The 24,230-nt window shown below is 42.9% G+C and overlaps 1 protein-coding gene across 1 annotated transcript in view; it reads right to left on the bottom strand.

Annotated features, from left to right (window-relative positions):
* nid2a (nidogen 2a (osteonidogen)) overlaps positions 1-24,230 on the bottom strand; it is a 122,036-nt gene that overhangs the window by 10,975 nt on the left and 86,831 nt on the right. Inside the window, exons 15-23 of the mRNA XM_055864163.1 lie at positions 23,116-23,355; positions 21,851-22,090; positions 20,567-20,806; positions 11,099-11,338; positions 10,406-10,642; positions 7,814-8,044; positions 7,362-7,531; positions 6,974-7,103; positions 4,822-4,993 (exon numbers count right to left, since the gene is read on the bottom strand). Coding sequence (XP_055720138.1) covers positions 4,822-4,993; positions 6,974-7,103; positions 7,362-7,531; positions 7,814-8,044; positions 10,406-10,642; positions 11,099-11,338; positions 20,567-20,806; positions 21,851-22,090; positions 23,116-23,355 — 1,900 coding nt within the window. The remainder of the gene's footprint in view (positions 1-4,821; positions 4,994-6,973; positions 7,104-7,361; positions 7,532-7,813; positions 8,045-10,405; positions 10,643-11,098; positions 11,339-20,566; positions 20,807-21,850; positions 22,091-23,115; positions 23,356-24,230) is intronic.

Raw genomic sequence — 24,230 nt, 5'->3', positions numbered from 1 at the left:
CCAGAAAATTGGAACGGAAATGGCGCCACACCAAACTGGAAGTCTTCCGACTAGCTTGGAAAGACAGTACCGTGCAGTACCGAAGAGCCCTCACTGCTGCTCGATCATCCTACTTTTCCAACTTAATCGAGGAAAATAAGAACAATCCAAAATTTCTCTTTGATACTGTTGCAAAGCTAACTAAAAAGCAGCATTCCCCAAGAGAGGATGGCTTTCACTTCAGCAGTAATAAATTCATGAACTTCTTTGAGGAAAAGATCATGACCATTAGAAAGCAAATTACGGACTCCTCTTTGAATCTGCGTATTCCTCCAGGGCTTAGCTGTCCTGGATCTGCACAGCTCTGCCAGGGCCTGGGATCGGGAGAGACACTTAAGTGTTTTAGTACTATATCTCTAGACACAATGATGAAAATAATCATGGCCTCTAAACCTTCAAGCTGCATACTGGATCCTATTCCTACTAAACTACTGAAAGAGCTGCTTCCTGTGCTTGGCCCTCCTATGTTGAACATAATAAACAGCTCTCTATCCACCGAATGTGTACCAAACTCACTAAAAGTGGCAGTAATAAAGCCTCTCTTGAAAAAGCCAAACCTTGACCCGGAAAATATAAAAAACTATCGGCCTATATCGAATCTTCCATTCCTCTCAAAAATTTTAGAAAAAGCTGTTGCGCAGCAACTCACTGCCTTCCTGAAGACAAACAATGTATACGAAATGCTTCAGTCTGGTTTTAGACCCCATCATAGCACTGATGCTGCACTTGTGAAGGTGGTAAATGACCTTTTAATGGCGTTAGACCGAGGCTCTGCATCTGTCCTCGTGCTACTAGACCTTAGTGCTGCCTTTGACACCATCGATCACCACATTCTTTTGGAGAGACTGGAAACCCAAATTGGTCTACACGGACAAGTTCTGGCCCGGTTTAGATCTTACCTGTCGGAAAGATATCAGTTTGTCTCTGTGAATGGTTTGTCCTCTGACAAATCAACTGTACATTTCGGTGTTCCTCAAGGTTCCGTTTTAGGACCACTATTGTTTTCACTATATATTTTACCTCTTGGGGATGTTATTCGAAAACATAATGTTAACTTTCACTGCTATGCGGATGACACACAGCTGTACATTTCAATGAAACATGGTGAAGCCCCAAAATTGCCCTCGCTAGAAGCCTGTGTTTCAGACATAAGGAAGTGGATGGCTGAAAACGTTCTACTTTTAAACTCGGACAAAACAGAGATGCTTGTTCTAGGTCCCAAGAAACAAAGAGATCTTCTGTTAAATCTGACAATTAATCTTGATGGTTGTAAAGTCGTCTCAAATAAAACTGTGAAGGACCTCGGCGTTACTCTTGACCCTGATCTCTCTTTTGACGAACATATCAAGACTGTTTCAAGGACAGCTTTTTTCCATCTACGTAAAATTGCAAAAATCAGACATTTTCTGTCCAAAAATGATGCAGGAAAATTAATCCATGCATTTGTTACTTCTAGGTTAGACTACTGCAATGCTCTACTTTCCGGCTACCCGGATAAAGCACTAAATAAACTTCAGTTAGTGCTAAATACGGCTGCTAGAATCCTGACTAGAACCAAGAAATTTGATCATATTACTCCAGTGCTAGCTTCCCTACACTGGCTTCCTGTTAAGGCAAGGGCTGATTTCAAGGTTTTACTGTTAACCTATAAAGCGTTACATGGGCTTGCTCCTACCTATCTTTCCGAGTTGGTCCTGCCGTACATACCTATACGTACGCTACGGTCACAAGACGCAGGCCTCCTAATTGTCCCTAGAATTTCTAAGCAAACAGCGGGAGGCAGGGCTTTCTCCTATAGATCTCCATTTTTATGGAACGGTCTGCCTACCCATGTGAGAGACGCAGACTCGGTCTCAACCTTTAAGTCTTTACTGAAGACTTATCTCTTCAGTAGGTCATATGATTGAGTGTAGTCTGGCCCAGGAGTGTGAAGGTGAACGGAAAGGCTCTGGAGCAACGAACCGCCCTTGCTGTCTCTGCCTGGCCGGTTCCCCTCTCTCCACTGGGATTCTCTGCCTCTAACCCTATTACAGGGGCTGAGTCACTGGCTTACTGGTGCTCTTTCATGCTGTCCCTAGGAGGGATGCGTCACTTGAGTGGGTTGAGTTACTGACGTGATCTTCCTGTCTGGGTTGGCGCCCCCCCTTGGTTTGTGCTGTGGTGGAGATCTTTGTGGGCTATACTCGGCCTTGTCTCAGGATTGTAAGTTGGTGGTTGAAGATATCCCTCTAGTGGTGCGGGGGCTGTGCTTTGGCAAAGTGGGTGGGGTTATATCCTTCCTGTTTGGCCCTGTCCGGGGGTATCTTCGGATGGGGCCACAGTGTCTCCTGACCGCTTCTGTCTCAGCCTCCAGTATTTATGCTGCAGTAGTTTATGTGTCGGGGGGCTAGGGTCAGTTGGTTATACCTGGAGTACTTCTCCTGTCTTATCCAGTGTCCTGTGTGAATTTAAGTATGCTCTCTCTAATTCTCTCGTTCTCTCTTTCTTTCTCTCTCTCTGAGAACCTGAGCCCTAGGACCATACGTCACGGCAAACCGGGCATGATGACTCCTTGCTGTCCCCAGTCCACCTGGCCTTGCTGCTGTTCCAGTTTCACCTGCTCTGCCTGCGGTTATGGAACCCCTACCTGTCCCAGACCTGCTGCTTTCAACTCTTAATGATCGGCTATGAAAAGCCAACTGACTTTTATTCCTGATTATTATTTGACCATGCTTGTCATTTATGAACATTTTGAAAATCTTGGCTCTCTCTAATTCTCTCCTTCTCTCTTTCTTTCTCTCTCTCGGAGGACCTGAGCCCTAGGACCATACGTCAGGACTACCGGGCATGATGACTCCTTGCTGTCCCCAGTCCGCCTGGCCTTGCTGCTATTCCAGTTTCAACTGTTCTGCCTGCGGTTATGGAACCGCCACCTGTCCCAGACCTGCTGTTTTCAACTCTTAATGATCGGCTATGAAAAGCCAACTGAAAATTATTTATGATTATTATTTGACCATGCTTGTCACTTATGAACATTTTGAACATCTTGGCATAGTTCTGTTATAATCTCCACCCGGCACAGCCAGAAGAGGACTGGCCACCCCTCATAGCCTGGTTCCTCTCTAGGTTTCTTCCTAGGTTTTGGCCTTTCTAGGGAGTTTTTCCTAGCCACCGTGCTTCTACACCTGCATTGCTTGCTGTTTGGGGTTTTAGGCTGGGTTTCTGTACAGCACTTCGAGATATTAGCTGATGTACGAAGGGCTCTATAAAATAAACTTGATTGATTGTGTATGTGTGCCATTCAGAGGGTGAATGGGCAAGACAAAAGATTGAAGTGCCTTTGAACAGGGTATGAGAATAGGTGCGAGGCTCACCGGTTTGTGTCAAGAACCGCAACGCTGCTGGGTTTTTCACACTCAACAGTTTTGCATGTGTATCAAGAATGGTCCACCACCCAAAGGACATCCAGACTATTGACACAACTGTGGGAAGATTTCGAGTCAACATGGGCCAGCATCCCTGTGGAACGCTTTCCACACCTTGTAGACTCCATGCCCCGATGAATTGAAGCTGTTCTGGGGGCAAAAGGGGGGTATAGACTGAGTATACCTAATGTTTGGTATACTCAGTGTATAGTGCACTACATTTGACCAGAGCCCTATGGAACCTGGTCAAAAGTAGTACACTATATGGGCAATAGGGTGCCATTTGGGATGCACACCAGCCTTCCTCTGCCTCCCTCAGTGAGTGTTGATGTGCAGAGAGTGTATTGTCAGTAAGCACATCACAGGAAGACAGCCGGGCCACAGGAAATGAAGCCTAATTAACGTGGCTATTAATTCAAGGAGAAGGGGAATTCCCCGACTCAAATGAAACACACACATGCTGATGCAAAGGCATACACATTAGTGCAAAGACAAACACACACACACACATCGATGTCAACAACAAAAAACACACACTTAAGTAAAGACACACACTCACTTAAAGGCACACACACACACGCACACTTAAAGACACTCCCGCACACACACAACCTGGATCTGACAGGGTAGGGTAGCCTGCTCCTAAGGGACCACCTGAAGTACACTTCTTGCCTCAGAAGAGATATCTTAGTGAGGCTGGGTTTTGTTTGGAGCTGATGAGGTCAGAGTGAGATTACCTCTCAAAAAACTGTGACCCTTGACCTCAGGGTCTCCCGAGGCCGCCCTTGTCTCACTAACGCGAGTCAGTGTCCCTGATTGCACCCTATTCCCTACATACTGCACTACTTTTCACAAGGACCCTAAACAACAGTAGTGGAACATATAGAGAATAGGGTGCCTATAGAATAGGGTGCCATTTGGGATGCAGACTTAGATTAGTGTGGGAGTTGGAAAACATCCACCTCCAGTTCTGTTTTGATTTCTTCCAGTCACCCTATAGCTCGTCAAACGCCTTTCCACGGAACAGCTTATGACTTTCGGGAAAATCTACTTTTGGTCAGAGATGTTATGATGTTGTGAAAGCAGTGGTGCAGTAACTGAACTCTGAACATAAGACAGCCATGGCCGATAGTCACTGCTATGTAGAAAACCAACCGGTACATTTCCTGTATGTTCTCAAAAAGTTATGTTTTATTCTAGAGTAAAACAGTGAGAATAGTAGACATGCTGACTTGACTAATATACTGTAAAACCTAAACTATTGGGAGCGCACATTAATGTGCAAGTACACTTTCTTTATTACATTATGTATTTTTGTGTTAATGTGCACACCACTGTGAGAGATTTTGACATGACCCACTTTGAACCTCAACCTTACCCAGTGGAAGAGTCCACTATGATAGCACGGGGGTTGACCATGTCAGTGTCGAAGAGAGTCTGTCTCCCGCTGCCGTCCAGGTTAGCACGTTCGATCTTGTCCGGCGTGCTATCCACCCAGAACATGGCCCTGCGCACCACGTCCACCGCCAAGCCCTCTGGACTGGTTAGACCTACGGACAATGGACAGTCATAAAGGTTATTCAGTTGAACATACTGTAGTAAATACCTGAAATGTAAATGTAGTCAGTTATCTGTGAAGGTGACTGCGGTAACTCTGGTTGCAGAGTGTGTGTTATCTTTGCTGGCTGTGTGATATGCCCTTGTTGTCTGTGTTACCAGTGGGTGTGAGTCAGTGTTTCCATTAGCTGGTAATAGTCGGCTTTTGGGCATATAAAAAAAAAAGCTGATAAATAAAATTGGTAACGGCTAATTGTCAGAGAGAAGATAGTAAAACATAGCTAAATTTTAGCCTATTCATTGATGGAAATACCAGTTGATGTACACACTTATCGGCCTATGGAATTAAATTGCTGCATGTGTATATTTGTTATGTAGTAACTTATCACAAGCGCACAGCATACAGATACAGAGCCTTTTAGCAAAACATTTCAGACAGCGCTTTTATAAGCCCAATCATTGCGCAACAATTCTAAATGCAACCCTGTTAAAATCATTTTTGGCCCACGATTAAAAAGAGCTACTATTTTTATTTCTCGACTGGTAATTGAAACCCGCTTCCCATTCGCCATTCAAATGCTTAGGCAACGGAAGGCATGCTTCATCAGCCTGCATCAGCCGAGTCACACACCACTTTGCAATGAGCTGGAGGTAGTATGCATTTTGAGAACATATAGCTGCTTTACTACATATTATGAGTCATGTTTTACCTTGCTTCAAAGTAGCCTAAGCAAAATCCGACCATATCCGTGGAGGCAATTATTTAAAAAAGAGCCTAATTCTCTCATGTTCTATTGGCTTTCTTTCTTTGTCCGTTAGCCAAACGCACATTTGCGCGTAGCCTACTGCCTTGTGTGTACTGCTGCGCTAATAATGTTACGAAACAATAGTTTATCAACATTTTAAGCTGAACGTTCTGATCTGTTGCATCAGATTCATAGCTTTTTTTTTTAAAACTGGTTGTATGGATTTGGGATCTATCGCCCCACAAATGCCCCAGAGTCTGTTTTGGCTATTTCTATCTCGACAAGCTAACCAATAGAATAGGTACATTTAGGGGATAGTAGATTGACATAGGCTCATTGGCAGCGTGTTTACAAGGCTAGGGGAAGCTAAGCTTTCCCTAAGTAAATTGAATTAAATTGCCAAAATGATATAGCCTAATTAGCCTACTCCTGTCTATACATAAATAAATAAAATAATTCAAAATAGGCTACTAAAGCATGATTTTGGCCACAGAGCATCATTAGCCTTAAAAAAAAATATGTTTGGGATTGTTTTAAATCACATTACCTGCAGTCAGAAGGAAAGGCAGAGTGCACAATTTAGACAGTGAGCGCGCGCAGCAAATACCTAATAGATTATTGTTGAGTTGCGACTGTCAGTGAAAAGTAGAGAGGCCCAGCCAGGCATAAAGCAATATTTCAAAATTAAATCGCAGAAAAACATCTTTGGAAAGCAAATGGCTATTGCTGTAAGGACAATGAAAAGATGAATCTTAATTGAGCGAACAACAGTAGGCCTATAGCATCTTATTGGCACCAGCAGAGAGCATCGGCCATATCCCTAGTGAGTGCACACTGCACATATTCACCCTCTATCATTGTTGGGTCAGTGCCTCTTAAAAGTTTTGTTTTTGGACAATCGTCTCTTCCTCCAGCTGGACGTATTCTATTTGTGTCTCCCCTTCACATAGGCCTATTATATGGACAACGTCGTTTTGATTGATCTCTAATTTTTCATATTAAAAAAGATTCCGCTAACGTCTCCAGTCATATAAGTAGAATTGCATGAAATGTGTTTTTCCCGTGCAATGAAAGAAGAAACATATCTGATATAGCCCAGGCCTCTACGCAGCCATGCGTTGAACAGTCTTTTTTACGAACAGTGATTGAGTTATATTATTAGCCTAAATAATAACGTAAAATGTTCGGGGCCACATTTTCATATTGGAAACCCTGGTGTAAGTGTACCTGTGTTGATGAGAGTCTCAGGCTCGGCCCCAGGCTCCAGTCTGGCTCTGTTGATGGTCCTGCCTGCCAGGTCGGTCCAGTACACCTTCTTCTCCCTGCAGTCATAGTCGATGCCCACCACAATGGAGCCCTGTGGAGAGACACATACATTTTACACTTACAGTCTACCAGTTCAACACATGTTGTACCTTAGCCACAATCAGAACACGTGACACAAAACTATATGAATCTACAAATACAGTGGTGAGTGCCGTGAACTTCACATAATGCCTAGAAAGAACACTGAGGAATTGTGAATGGCTGACATACAATGAGCTGTTCAATAGTACAAACTCTACATTAAGCTCTTGTAATGACTAGTATGGAGTAGCCTAGTGTTCTTCCTTACATGCAGAGCCAGTAGTGTAGAGGAGCGCTCCGAGTCCATGAGTGTGCCATTGAGAGGCAGTGCCCCAATCTGCTGTCCCTGGGCATACAGGAGGGAGGTGCCTGAGGGGGGCGGGGTCACATCAGGGCGAGGCAGAGGGTGCATGGTGGGAGGGGCTACAGTGGGGACACCTGTAGATGGTGGGTGAGAAGAAGGAAGAAAGTCAGGATAAAACACTGACAGATATACTGTATTAGAAGTTGTTAATTAACCTACCTGTGTAGATAACGAATGAACTAAATGATACCTCACATTATCATAATTCAAATGTTCCCCCCCAAACCTCAAGTTAACATCAGCAAATGTTTATACAGTTTAAGATACATGTCACAGATTAGCATTCAACATTTAATCCTACAGTACAAACTTGAAAATGTGAAAAGATGACCAGCAGCACCAGTAACGTCACTCACAGGCAGGCTTGACCACGTCGTGCGAGCGCGTCCCAGCCACCTCGCGGCCGTCCCGGTCCACGCACCAACAGTAGCTGCTGTCGCCGTAGCACTGGATGGGGTTGAACTGCCCCTGGGGGTCGCACTGGGGCAGGTAGTGGTGGGGCTCGGGCAGGCCCCCGTAGTGGTCCACCAGGCTGGCTCGCCAACGCTCGCACACCGTCTCCGGCACCTGGGTGGGGGGCACTACCGCTGGGGGAGAGAGGGGGGCAGAGGGAGAGGGCACATGGGTCATATACAGTACAGGGCTAGGAGAAACTCAGGTATTTTTTTTCTTGAATTAATTAACTTTATTTGAATAATCCCAAATAGATGGTTTATAGATGTTCAGTAAGTGTTCAACTTACTAACTACTACAAACCCTAACCTTAACCCTTAACCTAAACTTAACCCGAACCCTGATCTTAACCTTTACCCTAACTGTAACCCTGCCAAGCAGTTGCATATCAACAGTTGCAGTTGATTGTTTGCTGATAGTGCGAGCATTTATGGATCATCTTTAGGGGACTAGCCAAATAAAGTGTCACTGAAAGTAATTAGTTCTGTTGTCCTGCACCAAGGGTCCCGTGTGGCTCAGTTGGGAGAGCAAGGGGCTTGCAACCCCATGGTTGTGGATTCGATTCCCACATGGGACCAATATGAAAAAAGTCTGAAAATGTATGAACTCACTACTACTAAATGACTAAAATGTCAATCATCACATCAGGACACCAATTGATCATTGAATTATGACCAAAGCTTCAAAGTATGTGGATGGTTCGTACACTCTTCTTTCACAGGGTCCTTTCTATGACTAAGTAAGCTGTCAACACTTGCAGTGAATCTGACTGCATGCACATTCACTTCAAAATCTAAATAAACACCCTGACAACGAAAAGCAAACTAATAAGAAAAACAGACTAAGGTTTGACGCAATGTGAGCTCTAAAGACGATGGGCTCGATTCAGATCAAATCCGCTTTAGCCAACACCACATAGCGGTTGTTTTGACAGTGTGAAGGTGGAACACCTCGATTAAAATGATAGAAATACCCATTATTTTCTTTCATGATTTTTCAATTTGAGCGTAATTATTTCTGTACTTTCTCATTCTGAACTTCTAACGCCTGTGGCTTAGTGGCAATGATCGCAAGAGCAGCTGCTCACCAACGCAGTTGCACCTCCGCCACGCCAAATCAGCTGCTATGTGAGTGTCTGCTATCACCAGTTAATGCTTGATCTTATTAAATCTAGGGCTACGTTTGTACATGTATGCTGTACAACTAACCTACCTAGCTCACATTGTGAAAAGTCAGTCTCTGAAGATGAGACAATATTATAAACAACTCTGGTCAGGAATGTGTAAATAGCCAGAGTTAAGTGTAGTGCTTCATCAGTAATGCCTACATTTACATTGTGAAACGCTATTATGTCTCCGGTAGAAATCACCCATTGCCTTTTTAAGGGCCGTCCAATGGCTGTGGGCTCTGTGACTCTTCAGTTGTATTATGGGTAGTAGATAAGCGTTCCAGCTGATAGTGATGAGAGGTGAGCTGACCCCGCAAGCGTTTACAGGTCTGGGACAGGAGAAGGTGATCTATGACCCTGGGGGGGCCCGTGTAAGGACAAGAAATCAAATCAATCCTCCTGGTCACGTTTCTGTCTCTCCTCTACTACATATACACACATACTCACACACACACACACTCAGTCTCGTTCACGTATGCATGGAAGTGCATGTACACATACACACACACACTCCAGCGTGGTATGTCTGACCCCTTACACACTCATCAGTCTATTTCACACACATGCACACCTGTACACATGCACACACACACACACACACACTCACCCCCCCCCTCCTGTCACCTACCTACTTGTATACATTCTTACGGATTTTCAAGTGTTTACTTTATCAAATCCACCTTGATAACGTGCTTTCAGGGGCACTTAAAACATACCACTTTAGGTTAAACGGCCAAGTATTTTTTTTTGTTATCTCTGAAACTGTTAAAAACATGACCGAATGTTCAATTTTTTTCCAACTCGAGACTCCTACACAGACACAAAAAATATGTTTTTTGAGAAGAGAGAAGAGCACACATTGGGCACAGTGTAGAAGAAGCAGTGGTTCGGCAGGAAAACCATGGGCGAACCACATCACTGACCTACCTCCTCCGCCTAACAATATAGACCTGACCGCGTGACGTGGCACCATTTACTCGATTCAAATGAAAGTGATTACTCATACGCAATGAGGAGCTGAGCTGGGGCTTTACAGGGCGTAACACATTATTGGTGCCTAACCTTTTAACAATTCCATTGTGTTTAGCTGTATTACATATCAACAGTGCCTGCTGCCTGGCTTTAATTCTAAACCTAGAGAAAATCTCATATGTGTCTAAGCTGGCCACATGAGGCAGATTGCATTGCAGCATGAACCTCTAGTTGTGTGTGTGTGTGTGTGTGTATGTGGTCTTCCAATTGGTGGTGTTTATGCATGTGTATTAGTGTACACAGGTGTGTTGTGTGTACGTCAAATGTATGCACGACACACGTAAACTCATCTCACCTGGTTCATCACAGTTAGGTTGCGATGTACCGGGTGGTTTCCTGGTCCCTGCCCTCTCCTGCCCCCTGCTGTCCACACACCAGCAGTGTCCTGTAGCGCCATGGCACTGCAGGGCTCTGTATTGACCCTGCTCATCACACTGAGGTACAAAGGCCCCGTCAACATTCCCCTCGGGACTGGTTGTCTGCAGACTGTCTCTCTGGTGTTCGCAATGAGTCTTGGGCCTCTCCGGGTGATCTGTAGAGGCAGGTAAGGGGTTATTGACAGTTGTAATTCTACTAGCTTAAACTCACATGCTTGCAATTGCCTGACCAGAAAGCAAACACATTTACTCGAGTGGGCAAAATTAGGCACATGCCATCTTAATGACGTCGTTGTCTGGTGTATATTGTTTTTCTGGTTGACACAATGTCATCTAACTACATTACAACCAACTAGACTCTTATGTCCAGGTAAAGATGGCTATTTCATGATCACATCAAGACATCTTTTGGTTGTTATTACCAGATTACAACCAGTATACAACCTGACCATGACATCATAAAAGTCGTCATAAGGACTTTATTGTAACCAGTTTTTCCCACTGGTTATAGCTAGTTGTTCTGAACAAACAAGTACCCTTTACAGACGATATTACAGAGACAACATGGATATTACTGTTATTATCTGTAATGTGTTTAGCATTAAACTTACCTGGTTCATCACAGTTAGGCTGGCCAGTGCTGGGTCCTTTCCTGGTCCCTGCTCTCTCCTGCCCCCTGCTGTCCACACACCAGCAATGTCCTGTAGAACCGTGGCACTGCAGGGCTCTGTATTGACCCTGCTCATCGCACTCAGGCACAAAGACCCCCGGGATAGGGTACCCCTCAGGACTGATTGTCTGGACACTGTCTCTCTGGTGTTCACAATGAGTCTTGGGCCTCTCAGGACGATCTGTAGAGACAGGTAAGGGGTTCAACCAGGTCATAGTTTAAACTATTGTTTTTATGTATTTAGGCTTTTTTAGTTTTTTTTAACAAAATGTGTATCGCCACATGCAATTCGTAACAAAGGTAATGCTGGAATAACCGATTTTGCGACTGGTCATGGCAAATAACTGTCGGTCTCACGGTAATTGACATAAACCAGGGTGGCAGGGTAGCCTAGTGGTTAGAGCGTTGGACTAGTAACCAAAAGGTTGCAAGTTCAAATCCCTGAGCTGACAAAGTACAAATCTGTCATTCTGCCCCTGAACAGGCAGTTAACCCACTGTTCCTAGGCTGTCATTGAAAATAAGAATTTGTTCTTAACTGACTTGCCTAGTTAAATAAAGGTTAAAAAAAACATTTAGCATCTCCTGACGTCGAATAAATCCATGTAATATAGCCTGCACCTTCACAATAAATCCATTATTTATTTTAGACAGGTCTAAAAAAGCATGATGTCACGCCCTGACCTTAGTTATCTTTGTTTTCTTTATTATTTTGGTTAGGTCAGGGTGTGACGAGGGTGGTATGTGTGTTTTTGTCTGGTCTAGGGTTTTTGTATGTCTAGGTTGTGTGTGTAGTCTAGGCATACATAGGTCTATGGTGGCCTGGATTGGTTCCCAATCAGAGGCAGCTGCTTATCGTTGTCTCTGATTGGGGATCCTATTTAGGTTGCCATTTTCCAGTTTGGTTTGTGGGTGACTGTCTATGTTGATGTTGCATGTCTGCACTTGTTATTATTAGCGGCACATTCGTTTGTTATTTTGTTTTGGTGTTCTTTCGTTGTCATTAAAACCTTTTCTCAATAGGGGGTGCTGTTTTCACTTTGTAAAAATTTCGTTCCCAAATTAAACTGCCTCGTACTCAATTCTTGCTCGTACAATATGCATATTATTATTACTATTGGATAGAAAACACTCTCTAGTTTCTAAAACCGTTTGAATTATATCTGTGAGTAAAACAGAACTCAAGTTGGAGCAAACTTCCTGTGAGGAAGTGAGAAATCTGAAATCAGGCAGGCTGTTCTAGGGTCAGTTTATTAATTTGCATGTCTTCTATTGGTCGACATGCACTGCATACGCCTTCCCCTAGATGTCAGCAAATAGTGAGAATTGGAATGGAGTTGCTAGGCAGATCTGAGGCCATATAAGGGCTCTTGGAACCGGGGGTGCACTCTTTTCAACATTCGCCATGACGCAAGACAGACCTCAGGATGGCGTTCTGGAAAGCTCCCGTTATAGGCCTTAGATATATCCGGCTCTGATTTTATTCGATATAGGTGTTAAGAACGTCATAATGTAGTTATTTTAAACCGAGTTATATCATTTTATATCAGTATATTGCGATTTTCGGAATTTTCTTTGTGCTGCGTTATAGTGAGTTGGGCACGTCTTCGCCACATGGCTAATGTTTACTGCTAATTCCAAAGTTGAAGGCGACAATCTACAACCGAGCAACGATTCTTCTGGACAAAGGACAACTTGCCCAAGATTCTGATGAAAGCTCATCAAAAAGTAAGAAGTATTTATGATGTTAATTCGTTGTTCTGTTGAAAAATGTAAAACTCCTATTCCGCCATTAATTTCGGTGCGGTCTCGCTTTAACGCACGCTGTATGTCGTAGTAACGTTAATTAAAAAAATCGAACACAGCGGTTGCATTAAGAACTAATGTATCTTTCATTTGATGTCCAACCTGTATTTTTTAGTCAAGTTTATGATTATTTAATGATTAGATTAGGTGCCTCTCCCAAGATTTCTCCCGACATTTTGTTGGCAGCTTGGCTACTATTCTCATTGTATAACCACGATTTGTGCCGCTAAATATGCACATTTTCGAACAAACTCTATATGTATTGTGTAATATGATGTTATAGGACTGTCATCTGAAGACGTTTGAGAAGGTTAGTGAAAAAATTAATATCTTTTGCTGGTTTATTCGTTATCGCTATTGTTGGCTTGAATCAATGCTGTTGTGTGGTTGGCTATTGTAGTAAGCTAATATAATGCTATATTGTGTTTTCGCTGTAAAACACTTAAAAAATCTGAAATATTGGCTGGATTCACAAGATCTTTGTCTTTCATTTGCTGTACGCTGTGTATTTTTCATAAATGTTTTATGATGAGTATTTAGGTAATTCACGTTGGTCTCTGTAGTTATTCTAGTTGCTTTGGTGAGAGTTGTGATGGTGGCTGCAATGTAAAACTATGATTTATACCTGAAATATGCACATTTTTCTAACAAAACATATGCTATACAATAAATATGTTTTTAGACTGTCATCTGATGAAGTTGTTTCTTGGTTAGTGACTATTTATATCTTTATTTGGTCGAAATTGTGATAGCTACCTATGCAGGAAAAAAATGGTGGGAAAAAAATACATAGTGTCTTCCCTGTAAAACATTTTAAAAATCAGAAATGATGGCTGGATTCACAAGATGTGTATCTTTCATCTGGTGTCTTGGACTTGTGATTTAATGATATTTAGATGCTAGTATTTACTTGTGACGCTATGCTAGGCTATGCTAGTCAGCTTTTTTACTGATGGGGGTGCTCCCGGATCCGGGATTGTGATGAAGTAGAAGTTAAATAAGATGTATTCACATCACACTGCGCTTTGGTCTCCTCACTACGACGACCGTGACATGATGTGAAAAAAATGTAGTCTATTTCAGACGAAAAGAATAGCATAATCTGAGTTGTCCTTATGTTAGGCCCTGATGTAGCTATGCCAAATGGCTGTGGGCTACACTAGTTCATTTAGCAGACAAGATTTACTTATAATTCAGTGGCATTATTTTATATAATTTTATAGTATGAAGAATACAATTGAACAAAGCTGAATAAAATATAAATATGTTCTCCAAACGATTTGCGTGATTGCGCACATTCTGTGTTGAGCGGTTAACAAAGAAATTGGTACTCCTAATGCTTAATTTAGAGTTATTAATGTAACTTTAGTTGTTCTACAAACATTTGATTTTTAATACATTGTAACATGCTGACCACACCGCTGGTGTCGCGTGCGCAAAATAAATGTACACATACATGTTATTCAATCATTGCACCCACACTGCTCGCGTGCGTCAACGAGCGTCTGCGTAGCCAGGCGCTAAAATAGGACTTGGTTCTATTTGTGATGCTTGATGCGCTGCAAGTCCCACCTCTCCCATCTCCTCATTGGTTTTTAGGAGCATTTACCCACGTGGGTGATTGAAAGATGATCTGAGGTCCACAATCCAGCCCAGTTGGTGGTGGTAATGCACTTTAAAGTTGGTTGCGAACCGCCATATAAAGTACAAAGAAGAAGAAGCCTACAGTAGGAGAGATTACTATAAACAAACTCGGTTTACCCTTTTATCTGTGGATTAATTGTCGGAGTAGAGGAACTTGTGCATTTCAGGTAAAATAACAACCCAATGTTTATATCCTAGGACAAATTAGCTATCAACCGCAAGTTAGCTGGCTAAATTGCCATAAATGTTTGATGCTTTTCGACCTGTCCCCAAATTAATATAGTTGGTTCAGAGTTCGTTTTATACTTCAACCTGTGAGTCCTGATCACGTCTGGTGTGGGTGGACAAAAATCAACAATCGCGCGATGGTGCATGTCGACGAGCGGTCTGGTCAGCATGTAAGGCAGCACAATGAAACTCTAATGATGATTTGAAAAAAGTTGCTTGAAAGGCATGAGCTCAGCTTTGTTTTTTGCGAAGGCTGTACTCCAATAGTCTCTCAATCACAATTTGACAAGCACTTCATAATGCCTCAAATTTAATGGCGGCATCCCCTTTGTGGCTGTAATGCACCCTAAAAAAATCCATGCCTTTTGCGGTCCTGATTGCTACATTGTGCCATTCTCCCTGAGTGTGCTGCGCAATTCGAAGCGCCTCTCACTCACATGTCTCTCCGTCACGTGATCGGGTCTTTCTCACAGGCTACAAGTGAAGACAGACACACTGCCCGTGTTCTTATCCAATTCCGAGGTGTATATTGAAGATATTGTAAGAACTGTCCACATTTACTATTCATCGGCCAACTCAAGATGAGTAGGCCTGACAAACAGAAAAAGCACTAGCCTATGTCAATCGACTATCCCCCGTAGTACAAAAGTTGACCTATTCTGTGCGAGAAATAAATATTCCAAACATAGTCTGGGACAGTTGTGGGGTGCAATAAATCCCAAATTAATACAACAGTAAAAAAAAAGTTTTCACGCAATGTGGCTGACGCAACAGATCAGAACGTTTGCTTAAAATGTTGATAAATTATTAGGCTATTTCTTCACATTATAAGCGCAGCAATGCGCACATGACAGTAGGCTATTATCAAATACATGTAATGCTTTTATTATTTAGGCTAATATTGTCACCCATCAGACTATTCTTGATTTAATCTTGTCTTTACATATACTAAATAATATGTGTGAAATTTAGAATGGACCAATATCATGCACATGTCTCGAAACCGGGGCAGCGGGAAAAAATACATGTCATCTATGCTTTTCCTGTAGTTCATTTTCATGCCAGCCAGGTAGGCTATACTCCTGTTGTAAAGATAAACAATGTGCTTAATATTAGGAAAGTTGAGAAATAAATATAAACTCAGCAAAAACGAAACGTCCTCTCACTGTCAACTGTGTTAATTTTCGGCAAACTCAACATGTGTAAATATTTGTATGAATGTAAGATTCAACAACTGAGACAAACTGAACAAGTTCCACAGACGTGTGACTAACAGAAATGGAATAATGTGTGCCTGTACAAAGGGGGGGTCAAAATCAAAAGTAACAGTCAGTATCTGGTGTGGTCACCAGCTGCATTGAGTACTGCAGTGCATCTCCTCCTCATGAACTGCACCAGATTTGCCAGTTATTGCTGTGAGATGTTACCCCACTCTTCCACCAAGGCACCTGCAAGTTCCCGGACATTTCTGGGGGAAATGGCCCTAGCCCTCACCCTCCGACCCAACAGGTCCCAGACATGCTGAATGGGATTGAGATCCGGGCTCTTCACTGGCCATGGCAGAACACTGACATTCCTATCTTGCAGGAAATCACGCACAGAATGAGCAGTATGTCTGGTGGCATTGTCATGTTGGAGGGTCATGTCAGGATGAGCCTGCAGGAAGGGTACCACATGAGGGAGGAGGATGTTCTCCCTGTAACGCAGTGTGTTGAGATTGCCTGCAATGATGACAAGCTCAGTCCGATGATGCTGTGACACACCGCCCCAGACCATGATGGACCCTCTACCTCCAAATCGATCCTGCTCCAGAGTACAGGCCTCGGTGTAACGCTCATTCCTTCGACGATAAACGCAAATCCGACCATCACCCCTGGTGAGACAAAACCGCGACTCATCAGTGAAGAGCACTTTTTGCCAGTCCTGTCTGGTCCAGCGACGGTGGGTTTGTGCCCATAGGAGACGTTGTTGCCGGTGTTGTCTGGTGAGGACCTGCCTTACAACAAGCCTACAAGCCCTCAGTCCAGCCTCTCTCAGCCTATTGCGGACAGTCTGAGCAATGATGGAGGGATTGTGCGTTCCTGGTGTAACTCAGGCAGTTGTTATTGCCACCTGTACAGATCCGGCGCAGATGTTGTTACACGTGGTCTGCCACTGCGAGGACGATCAGCTGTCTGTTCTGTCTCCCTGTAGCACTGTCTTAGCCGTCTCACAGTACAGACATTGCAATTTATTGCCCTGGCCACACCTGCAGTCCTCGTGCCTCATTGCAGCATGCCTAAGGCACGTTCACGCAGATGAGCAGGGACCCTGGGCATCTTTCTTTTGGTGTTTTTCAGAGTCAATAGAAAGGCCTCTTTAGTGTCCTAAGTTTTCATAAGTGTGACCTTAATTGCCTACTTTCTGTAAGCTGTTAGTGTCTTAACGACCGTTCCACAGGTGCATGTTCATTAATTGTGTATGGTTCATTGAACAAGCATGGGAAACAGTGTTTAAACCCATTACAATGAAGATCTGTGAAGTTATTTGGATTTTTACCAATTATCTTTGAAAGACAGGGTCCTGAAAAAGGGACGTTTCTTTTTTTTGCTGAGTTTAGTAAGCCTAGTCCAGTGGTCACCAACCTTTTCTGAGTCAAGATCACTTTCGGAGTCAAAATGCATGCCGAGATCTACCGTTTAATTTTTTTTATTAACATGACTTAAAAAATGTAAGCCTATGCAACAATAACCAATTAAAAACAGTACTGTAGCAATGAGGTTTGTGCAGTAAGCTATAGGCCCAATACATTATCACCTCATACTGGCTTTGCTTGAATTTACCTGCCAATTCATTGTTGTTCAGGACATTTAAAAATATATATATTTCAAAATTTGAGGTAGGCTATATGATCACACCGGTAATAGATCCAGTGTTGTAGATCCATTGTTGCACAGCTGAGTGAGCATACATTTAAATAATTTGCTTTATATTTTACTGGGCTGATGATGCCTGCTTCTGATGGTCAGTTCAGCGGAGGGAGAGAGCAGCAGACTGAGAGTCCGTCTCTCAACATCCCTCCGCTCTCCCTTTCCTCCACTGACACTGACCAAAAAGGGACACCGTCTTCCAGCTGATGGCAAAACTCGAGTCGCACCGCATTATTTCTGCCTCATGCACAAATTCATGTTGTTACTCCTATGAACAGAGAAAGTGAAATATTCCTTGATTTTAAAAAGACCCAAGCCGCTTTCCTACACTTTCCTACTCATTCATTGCTTGTTGTAGCGCTGAGTGGAAATAGGAAGAACGCGCATTTTATGGCTTATAAAAGCGTTGAATACAAAGTGTTGACAGTGCTGAGTAAGAACTTAAACATGAACTCACTCATAAAAACAGCAGCTCTCTGCTGAATTCGTTGACAGTCTCTCTCTAGTCATGGTTTTAAACGTTTTGAAATCTCACAGTATCAATTTTGCCGTAGCTTTCTTTTATAACTGCTACGTTACCTTTTTAGGGATAGGGGGCAGCATTTTCACTTTGGATGAATCGCGTGCCCATAGTGAACTGCCTCCTACTCTGTCCCAGATGCTAATATATGCATATTATTATTACTATTGGATAAAAAATCTGAAGTTTCTAAAACTGTTTGAATTATGTCTGTGAGTATAACAGAACTCATATGGCAGGCAAACTTCCAAACAGGAAGTGGAAATTCTGGGGCTGGTTGATGTTAAACTCTTCGTCTATTCACATCTCAGTAAGATATGAATCTGTTCGCACTTCGTACGCCTTCCACTAGATGTCAACAGTCAGTAGAATGTGGAATGAAGCCTCTAGTGTGATGTGGGGCCGGATGGCAGCTATTTGAGTCAGTGGTCTGGCAGAATGCTACTTCCTGGTCACGCGCCCTAGTCATGATATGGCCATGCGTTCCATTACTCTGTAGACAAAAACGAACGCTCCGGTTGGAACGTTATTGGATATATATGATAACAACATCCTGAAGATTGATTCTCTACTTAATTTGACCAGTTTATTCGACCTGGAATATAACTTTTTGAAGTTTTCGTCCGAGTTCGCCTGGACCGGCGCCAGCGTTTGGACATGTGAACTAAACGTGCTAGCAAAAGTAGCTAATTGGACACTAGTAATGGACATTATCAAACAAAACAAAGATGTATTGTGGAACTAGGATTCCTGGCACTGCATTCTGATGAAAGATCATCAAAGGTAAGGGAATATTTATGATGTAAGTTTGTATTTCTGTTGACTCCAACATGGCGGAGAAATGTTGTGTATTTCTGAGCGCCGTCTCAGATTATTGCATGGTATGCTTTTTTCGTAAAGTTTCAAAAAAATCTGACACAGCGGTTGCATTAAGAACAAGTGTATCTTTAATTATATGTAAAACATGTATCTTACATCAAAGTTTATGATGAGTATTTCTGTTATTTGACGTGGCTCTCTGTAATTACTCCAGATATTTTGGAGGCATTTCTGAACATTGCGCCAATGTAAACCGAGATTTGTGGATATAAATATGCACATTATCGAACAAAACATAAATGTATTGTGTAACATGATGTCCTATGAGTGTCATCTGATGAAGATTATCAAAGGTTAGTGATTCATTTTATCTCTTTCTGCTTTTGTGACTATCTTTGGCTGGGAAAAATGGCTGTGTGTTTTTTGGATTTGGTGGTGATCTAACATAAATATATGTTGTGTTTTCGCTGTAAAACATTTTAAAAATCGGACACGATGGGTAGATTAACAAGATGTTTATCTTTCATTTGCTGTATTGGACTTGTTAATGTGTGAAAGTTACATATTTCAAAAATATATTTTTGAATTTCGCGCGCTGCTTTTTCAGCGGAATGTTGTGGGTGTTCCGCTAGCAGAACCCCTGGGCTAGAAATTTTAATGCAGACTCGGTCATCTGAGCAATCTGATTGGCCAGAAATGGCATAGTGCACTTGATTAACTCTCCAGGCCCACCGGGAAGGCAGAGTTTGTACCTTCAGACACATGAAATGGCAACAGTTTGCCTACCCGGCGCGCAGGGACGCTGAATTGGCTGCACCTACCACCAACAGCCCGAGACTAATATAAAAAAATAGGAACACAAGGCTTTATCGTTGGGTTTTTTACAGAAATGTTTGGCGTTCGACTAGAAATGCCTTGGAGATCGACAAGTTGATCGCGATCGACTGGTTGGTTACCACTGGCCTAGTCTATAAAAAGCTGATAGGATCCTCCTATTTTTAGCAGAGGCCATCATTATGTTTTCTCGCGCAATTGCATAGCCTATAGAAATGTTGCACAACTTCAGCTCATGAAGTGTTTGATTAGATTCCCGATCACATTTGCATTGATGTCAGAGTGATTAGAGGGACAATAGCGTGCTGAAGTATCACTCAGTTAGCAAGTTTGGTAGGCTACTAATGACCATCAGCAGCATCAGAGTTTGGAGAAGCCTAATTCCCGTGACTAAACGGTATGTGAAATTTGACTGCCTTCATGGCTCGTGACCGCCGTTGTGGCGGTAATACAGTCACCGCAACTGGCCTACTTAGTGTAATAACGTAGGTATTGGACTGACACGAGTTTGAGTCCCAGTCAGACTTCTCCCTGAATTTGCTGCATTGGTGTCAGTGTGGGATGCTACTCCTGTAAGGCCATCAAAAGTGTGTGTGTGTGCAAGACACATAGAAATCAGCAGAGAGGGTCATTAAAGTTACAACTTCTACCTGGTTCATCACAGTTAGGCTGGCTAGTGCCGGGTCCTTTCCTGGTCCCTGCTCTCTCCTGCCCCCTGCTGTCCACACACCAGCAGTGTCCTGTGGAACCATGGCACTGCAGGGCTCTGTATTGACCCTGCTCATCGCACTCAGGCACAAAGACCCCCGGGATAGGGTACCCCTCAGGACTGATCGTCTGGACACTGTCTTTATGCTGCTCACAGTGAGTCTTAGGCCTCTCAGGAAGATCTGTAGAGAGAGGTAAGGGGTTAAACTAGGGAACTGATCAACCCAATCATACATTGCAAAACATTGGTTGTGGTGGTACTTCCGGTACAAAAGACTAACTTGGTAAAACTAAATGTAAAAAAATGACCACATGTCAAAGCAATGGATTATACCTTTCACTCTGGTAGTAAATGTCTATGCTCAAGCTTTGAGTCAGGGTGTTTGCTTTATTATCGTTTATTACATGTGGTAGCATGCTAGGTATTGTCTTCGGTAGCTAGCGCAAATGCTAGCACAGTTGCGTTAACTGGAGCTCGCCAACAAGCTAACTGGCTAGGTAAAATTGAAATGGGGATAGGGAGAACTTTTTTACGTCGCCCAAATGGCAACTTAATTAGCTAGCTACTAAAAGATCCATAACTTGTGTTCAGCGACCAGTCAAAATCCAGTATTCCTTACCAAGCTTGCTAGCTTCAGTTAGCTTGTCAGCTAGCTACCGCTAGTAGATTTAGTAACATTCGCTAATGTCTATGGGAAGGCTAGTGGAAATAGGGATTTGCAGTTTTTTGGCTTATGATTTTCCAGAAATCTACACTCTATGCACCACAGTTAATTATAACAAAGCAAACGGGCTCAAGGAATATATTGAGCTTGAACATATGCCATTGGAAATTAAAGGTATACAGTAGAATCTAAACCATTGTGTTTACATATTTTTGATTTTCTTTTACATTTTACAAAATGTGTATCTCCACATGCAATTCGTAAACAAAAGTAATGCTGGAACAATCGATTTTGCGAGTGGCCATGGGATTGGTCGAAATCTAGTATAGTGTATGGTCGCTAGTACAACACCTAGCGACCTTGTCAACAGGTTTGGGACACTTAGTGTAATAACGTAGGTATTGGACTGACATGAGTTTGAGTCCCAGTCAGACTTCTCCCTGAATTTGCTGCATTGGTGTCAGTGTGGGATGCTACTCCTGTAAGGCCATCAAAAGTGTGTGTGTGTGTGCAAGACACATAGAAATCAGCAGAGAGGGTCATTAAAGTTACAACTTCTACCTGGTTCATCACAGTTAGGCTGGCTAGTGCCGGGTCCTTTCCTGGTCCCTGCTCTCTCCTGCCCCCTGCTGTCCACACACCAGCAGTGTCCTGTGGAACCATGGCACTGCAGGGCTCTGTATTGACCCTGCTCATCGCACTCAGGCACAAAGACCCCCGGGATAGGGTACCCCTCAGGACTGATCGTCTGGACACTGTCTTTATGCTGCTCACAGTGAGTCTTAGGCCTCTCAGGAAGATCTGTAGAGACAGGTAAGGGGTTAAACTAGGGAACTGATCAATCCAATCATACATTGCAAAACATTGGTTGTGGTGGTACTTCCGGTACAAAAGACTAACTTGGTAAAACTAAATGTAAAAAAATGACCACATGTCAAAGCAATGGATTATACCTTTCATTCTGGTAGTAAATGTCTATGCTCAAGCTTTGAGTCAAGGTGTTTGCTTTATTATCGTTTATTACATGTGGTAGCATGCTAGGTATTGTCTTCGGTAGCTAGCGCAAAAGCTAGCACAGTCGCGTTAACTGGAGCTCGCCAACAAGCTAACTGGCTAGGTAAAATTGAAATGGGGATAGGGAGAACTTTTTTACGTCGCCCAAATGGCAACTTAATTAGCTAGCTACTAAAAGATCCATAACTTGTGTTCAGCGACCAGTCAAAATCCAGTATTCCTTACCAAGCTTGCTAGCTTCAGTTAGCTTGTCAGCTAGCTACCGCTAGTAGATTTAGTAACATTCGCTAATGTCTATGGGAAGGCTAGTGGAAATAGGGATTTGCAGTTTTTTGGCTTATGATTTTCCAGAAATCTACACTCTATGCACCACAGTTAATTATAACAAAGCAAACGGGCTCAAGGAATATATTGAGCTTGAACATATGCCATTGGAAATTAAAGGTATACAGTAGAATCTAAACCATTGTGTTTACATATTTTTGATTTTCTTTTACATTTTACAAAATGTGTATCTCCACATGTAATGCTGGAACAACCGATTTTGCGAGTGGCCATGGGATTGGTCGAAATCTAGTATAGTGTATGGTTGCTAGTACAACACCTAGCGACCTTGTCAACAGGTTTGGGACACTTAGTGTAATAACGTAGGTATTGGACTGACATGAGTTTGAGTCCCAGTCAGACTTCTCCCTGAATTTGCTGCATTGGTGTCAGTGTGGGATGCTACTCCTGTAAGGCCATCAAAAGTGTGTGTGTGTGCAAGACACATAGAAATCAGCAGAGAGGGTCATTAAAGTTACAACTTCTACCTGGTTCATCACAGTTAGGCTGGCTAGTGCCGGGTCCTTTCCTGGTCCCTGCTCTCTCCTGCCCCCTGCTGTCCACACACCAGCAGTGTCCTGTGGAACCATGGCACTGCAGGGCTCTGTATTGACCCTGCTCATCGCACTCAGGCACAAAGACCCCCGGGATAGGGTACCCCTCAGGACTGATCGCCTGGACACTGTCTTTATGCTGCTCACAGTGAGTCTTAGGCCTCTCAGGAAGATCTGTAGAGACAGGTAAGGGGTTAAACTAGGGAACTGATCAACCCAATCATACATTGCAAAACATTGGTTGTGGTGGTACTTCCGGTACAAAAGACTAACTTGGTAAAACTAAATGTAAAAAAATGACCACATGTCAAAGCAATGGATTATACCTTTCACTCTGGTAGTAAATGTCTATGCTCAAGCTTTGAGTCAAGGTGTTTGCTTTATTATCGTTTATTACATGTGGTAGCATGCTAGGTATTGTCTTCGGTAGCTAGCGCAAAAGCTAGCACAGTTGCGTTAACTGGAGCTCGCCAACAAGCTAACTGGCTAGGTAAAATTGAAATGGGGATAGGGAGAACTTTTTTACGTCGCCCAAATGGCAACTTAATTAGCTAGCTACTAAAAGATCCATAACTTGTGTTCAGCGACCAGTCAAAATCCAGTATTCCTTACCAAGCTTGCTAGCTTCATTTAGCTTGTCAGCTAGCTACCGCTAGTAGATTTAGTAACATTCGCTAATGTCTATGGGAAGGCTAGTGGAAATAGGGATTTGCAGTTTTTTGGCTTATGATTTTCCAGAAATCTACACTCTATGCACCACAGTTAATTATAACAAAGCAAACGGGCTCAAGGAATATATTGAGCTTGAACATATGCCATTGGAAAATAAAGGTATACAGTACAGTCTAAACCATTGTTTTTACACATTTTGGTATTTTTGTTTTAACATTTTACAAAATGTGCATCTCCACATGCAATTCGTAACAAAAGTAATGCTGGAACAACCGATTTTGCGAGTGGCCATGGGATTGGTCGAAATCTAGTATAGTGTATGGTCGTTAGTACAACACCTAGCGACCTTGTCAACAGGTTTGGGACACTTAGTGTAA

The sequence above is a fragment of the Salvelinus fontinalis genome, chromosome 16 (assembly GCF_029448725.1).
Source record: "Salvelinus fontinalis isolate EN_2023a chromosome 16, ASM2944872v1, whole genome shotgun sequence".
Lineage (NCBI taxonomy): Eukaryota > Metazoa > Chordata > Actinopteri > Salmoniformes > Salmonidae > Salvelinus > Salvelinus fontinalis.
The sequence above is the reverse complement of the archived record's forward strand: the minus strand, read 5'-3'. Positions and strand labels throughout refer to the sequence as shown.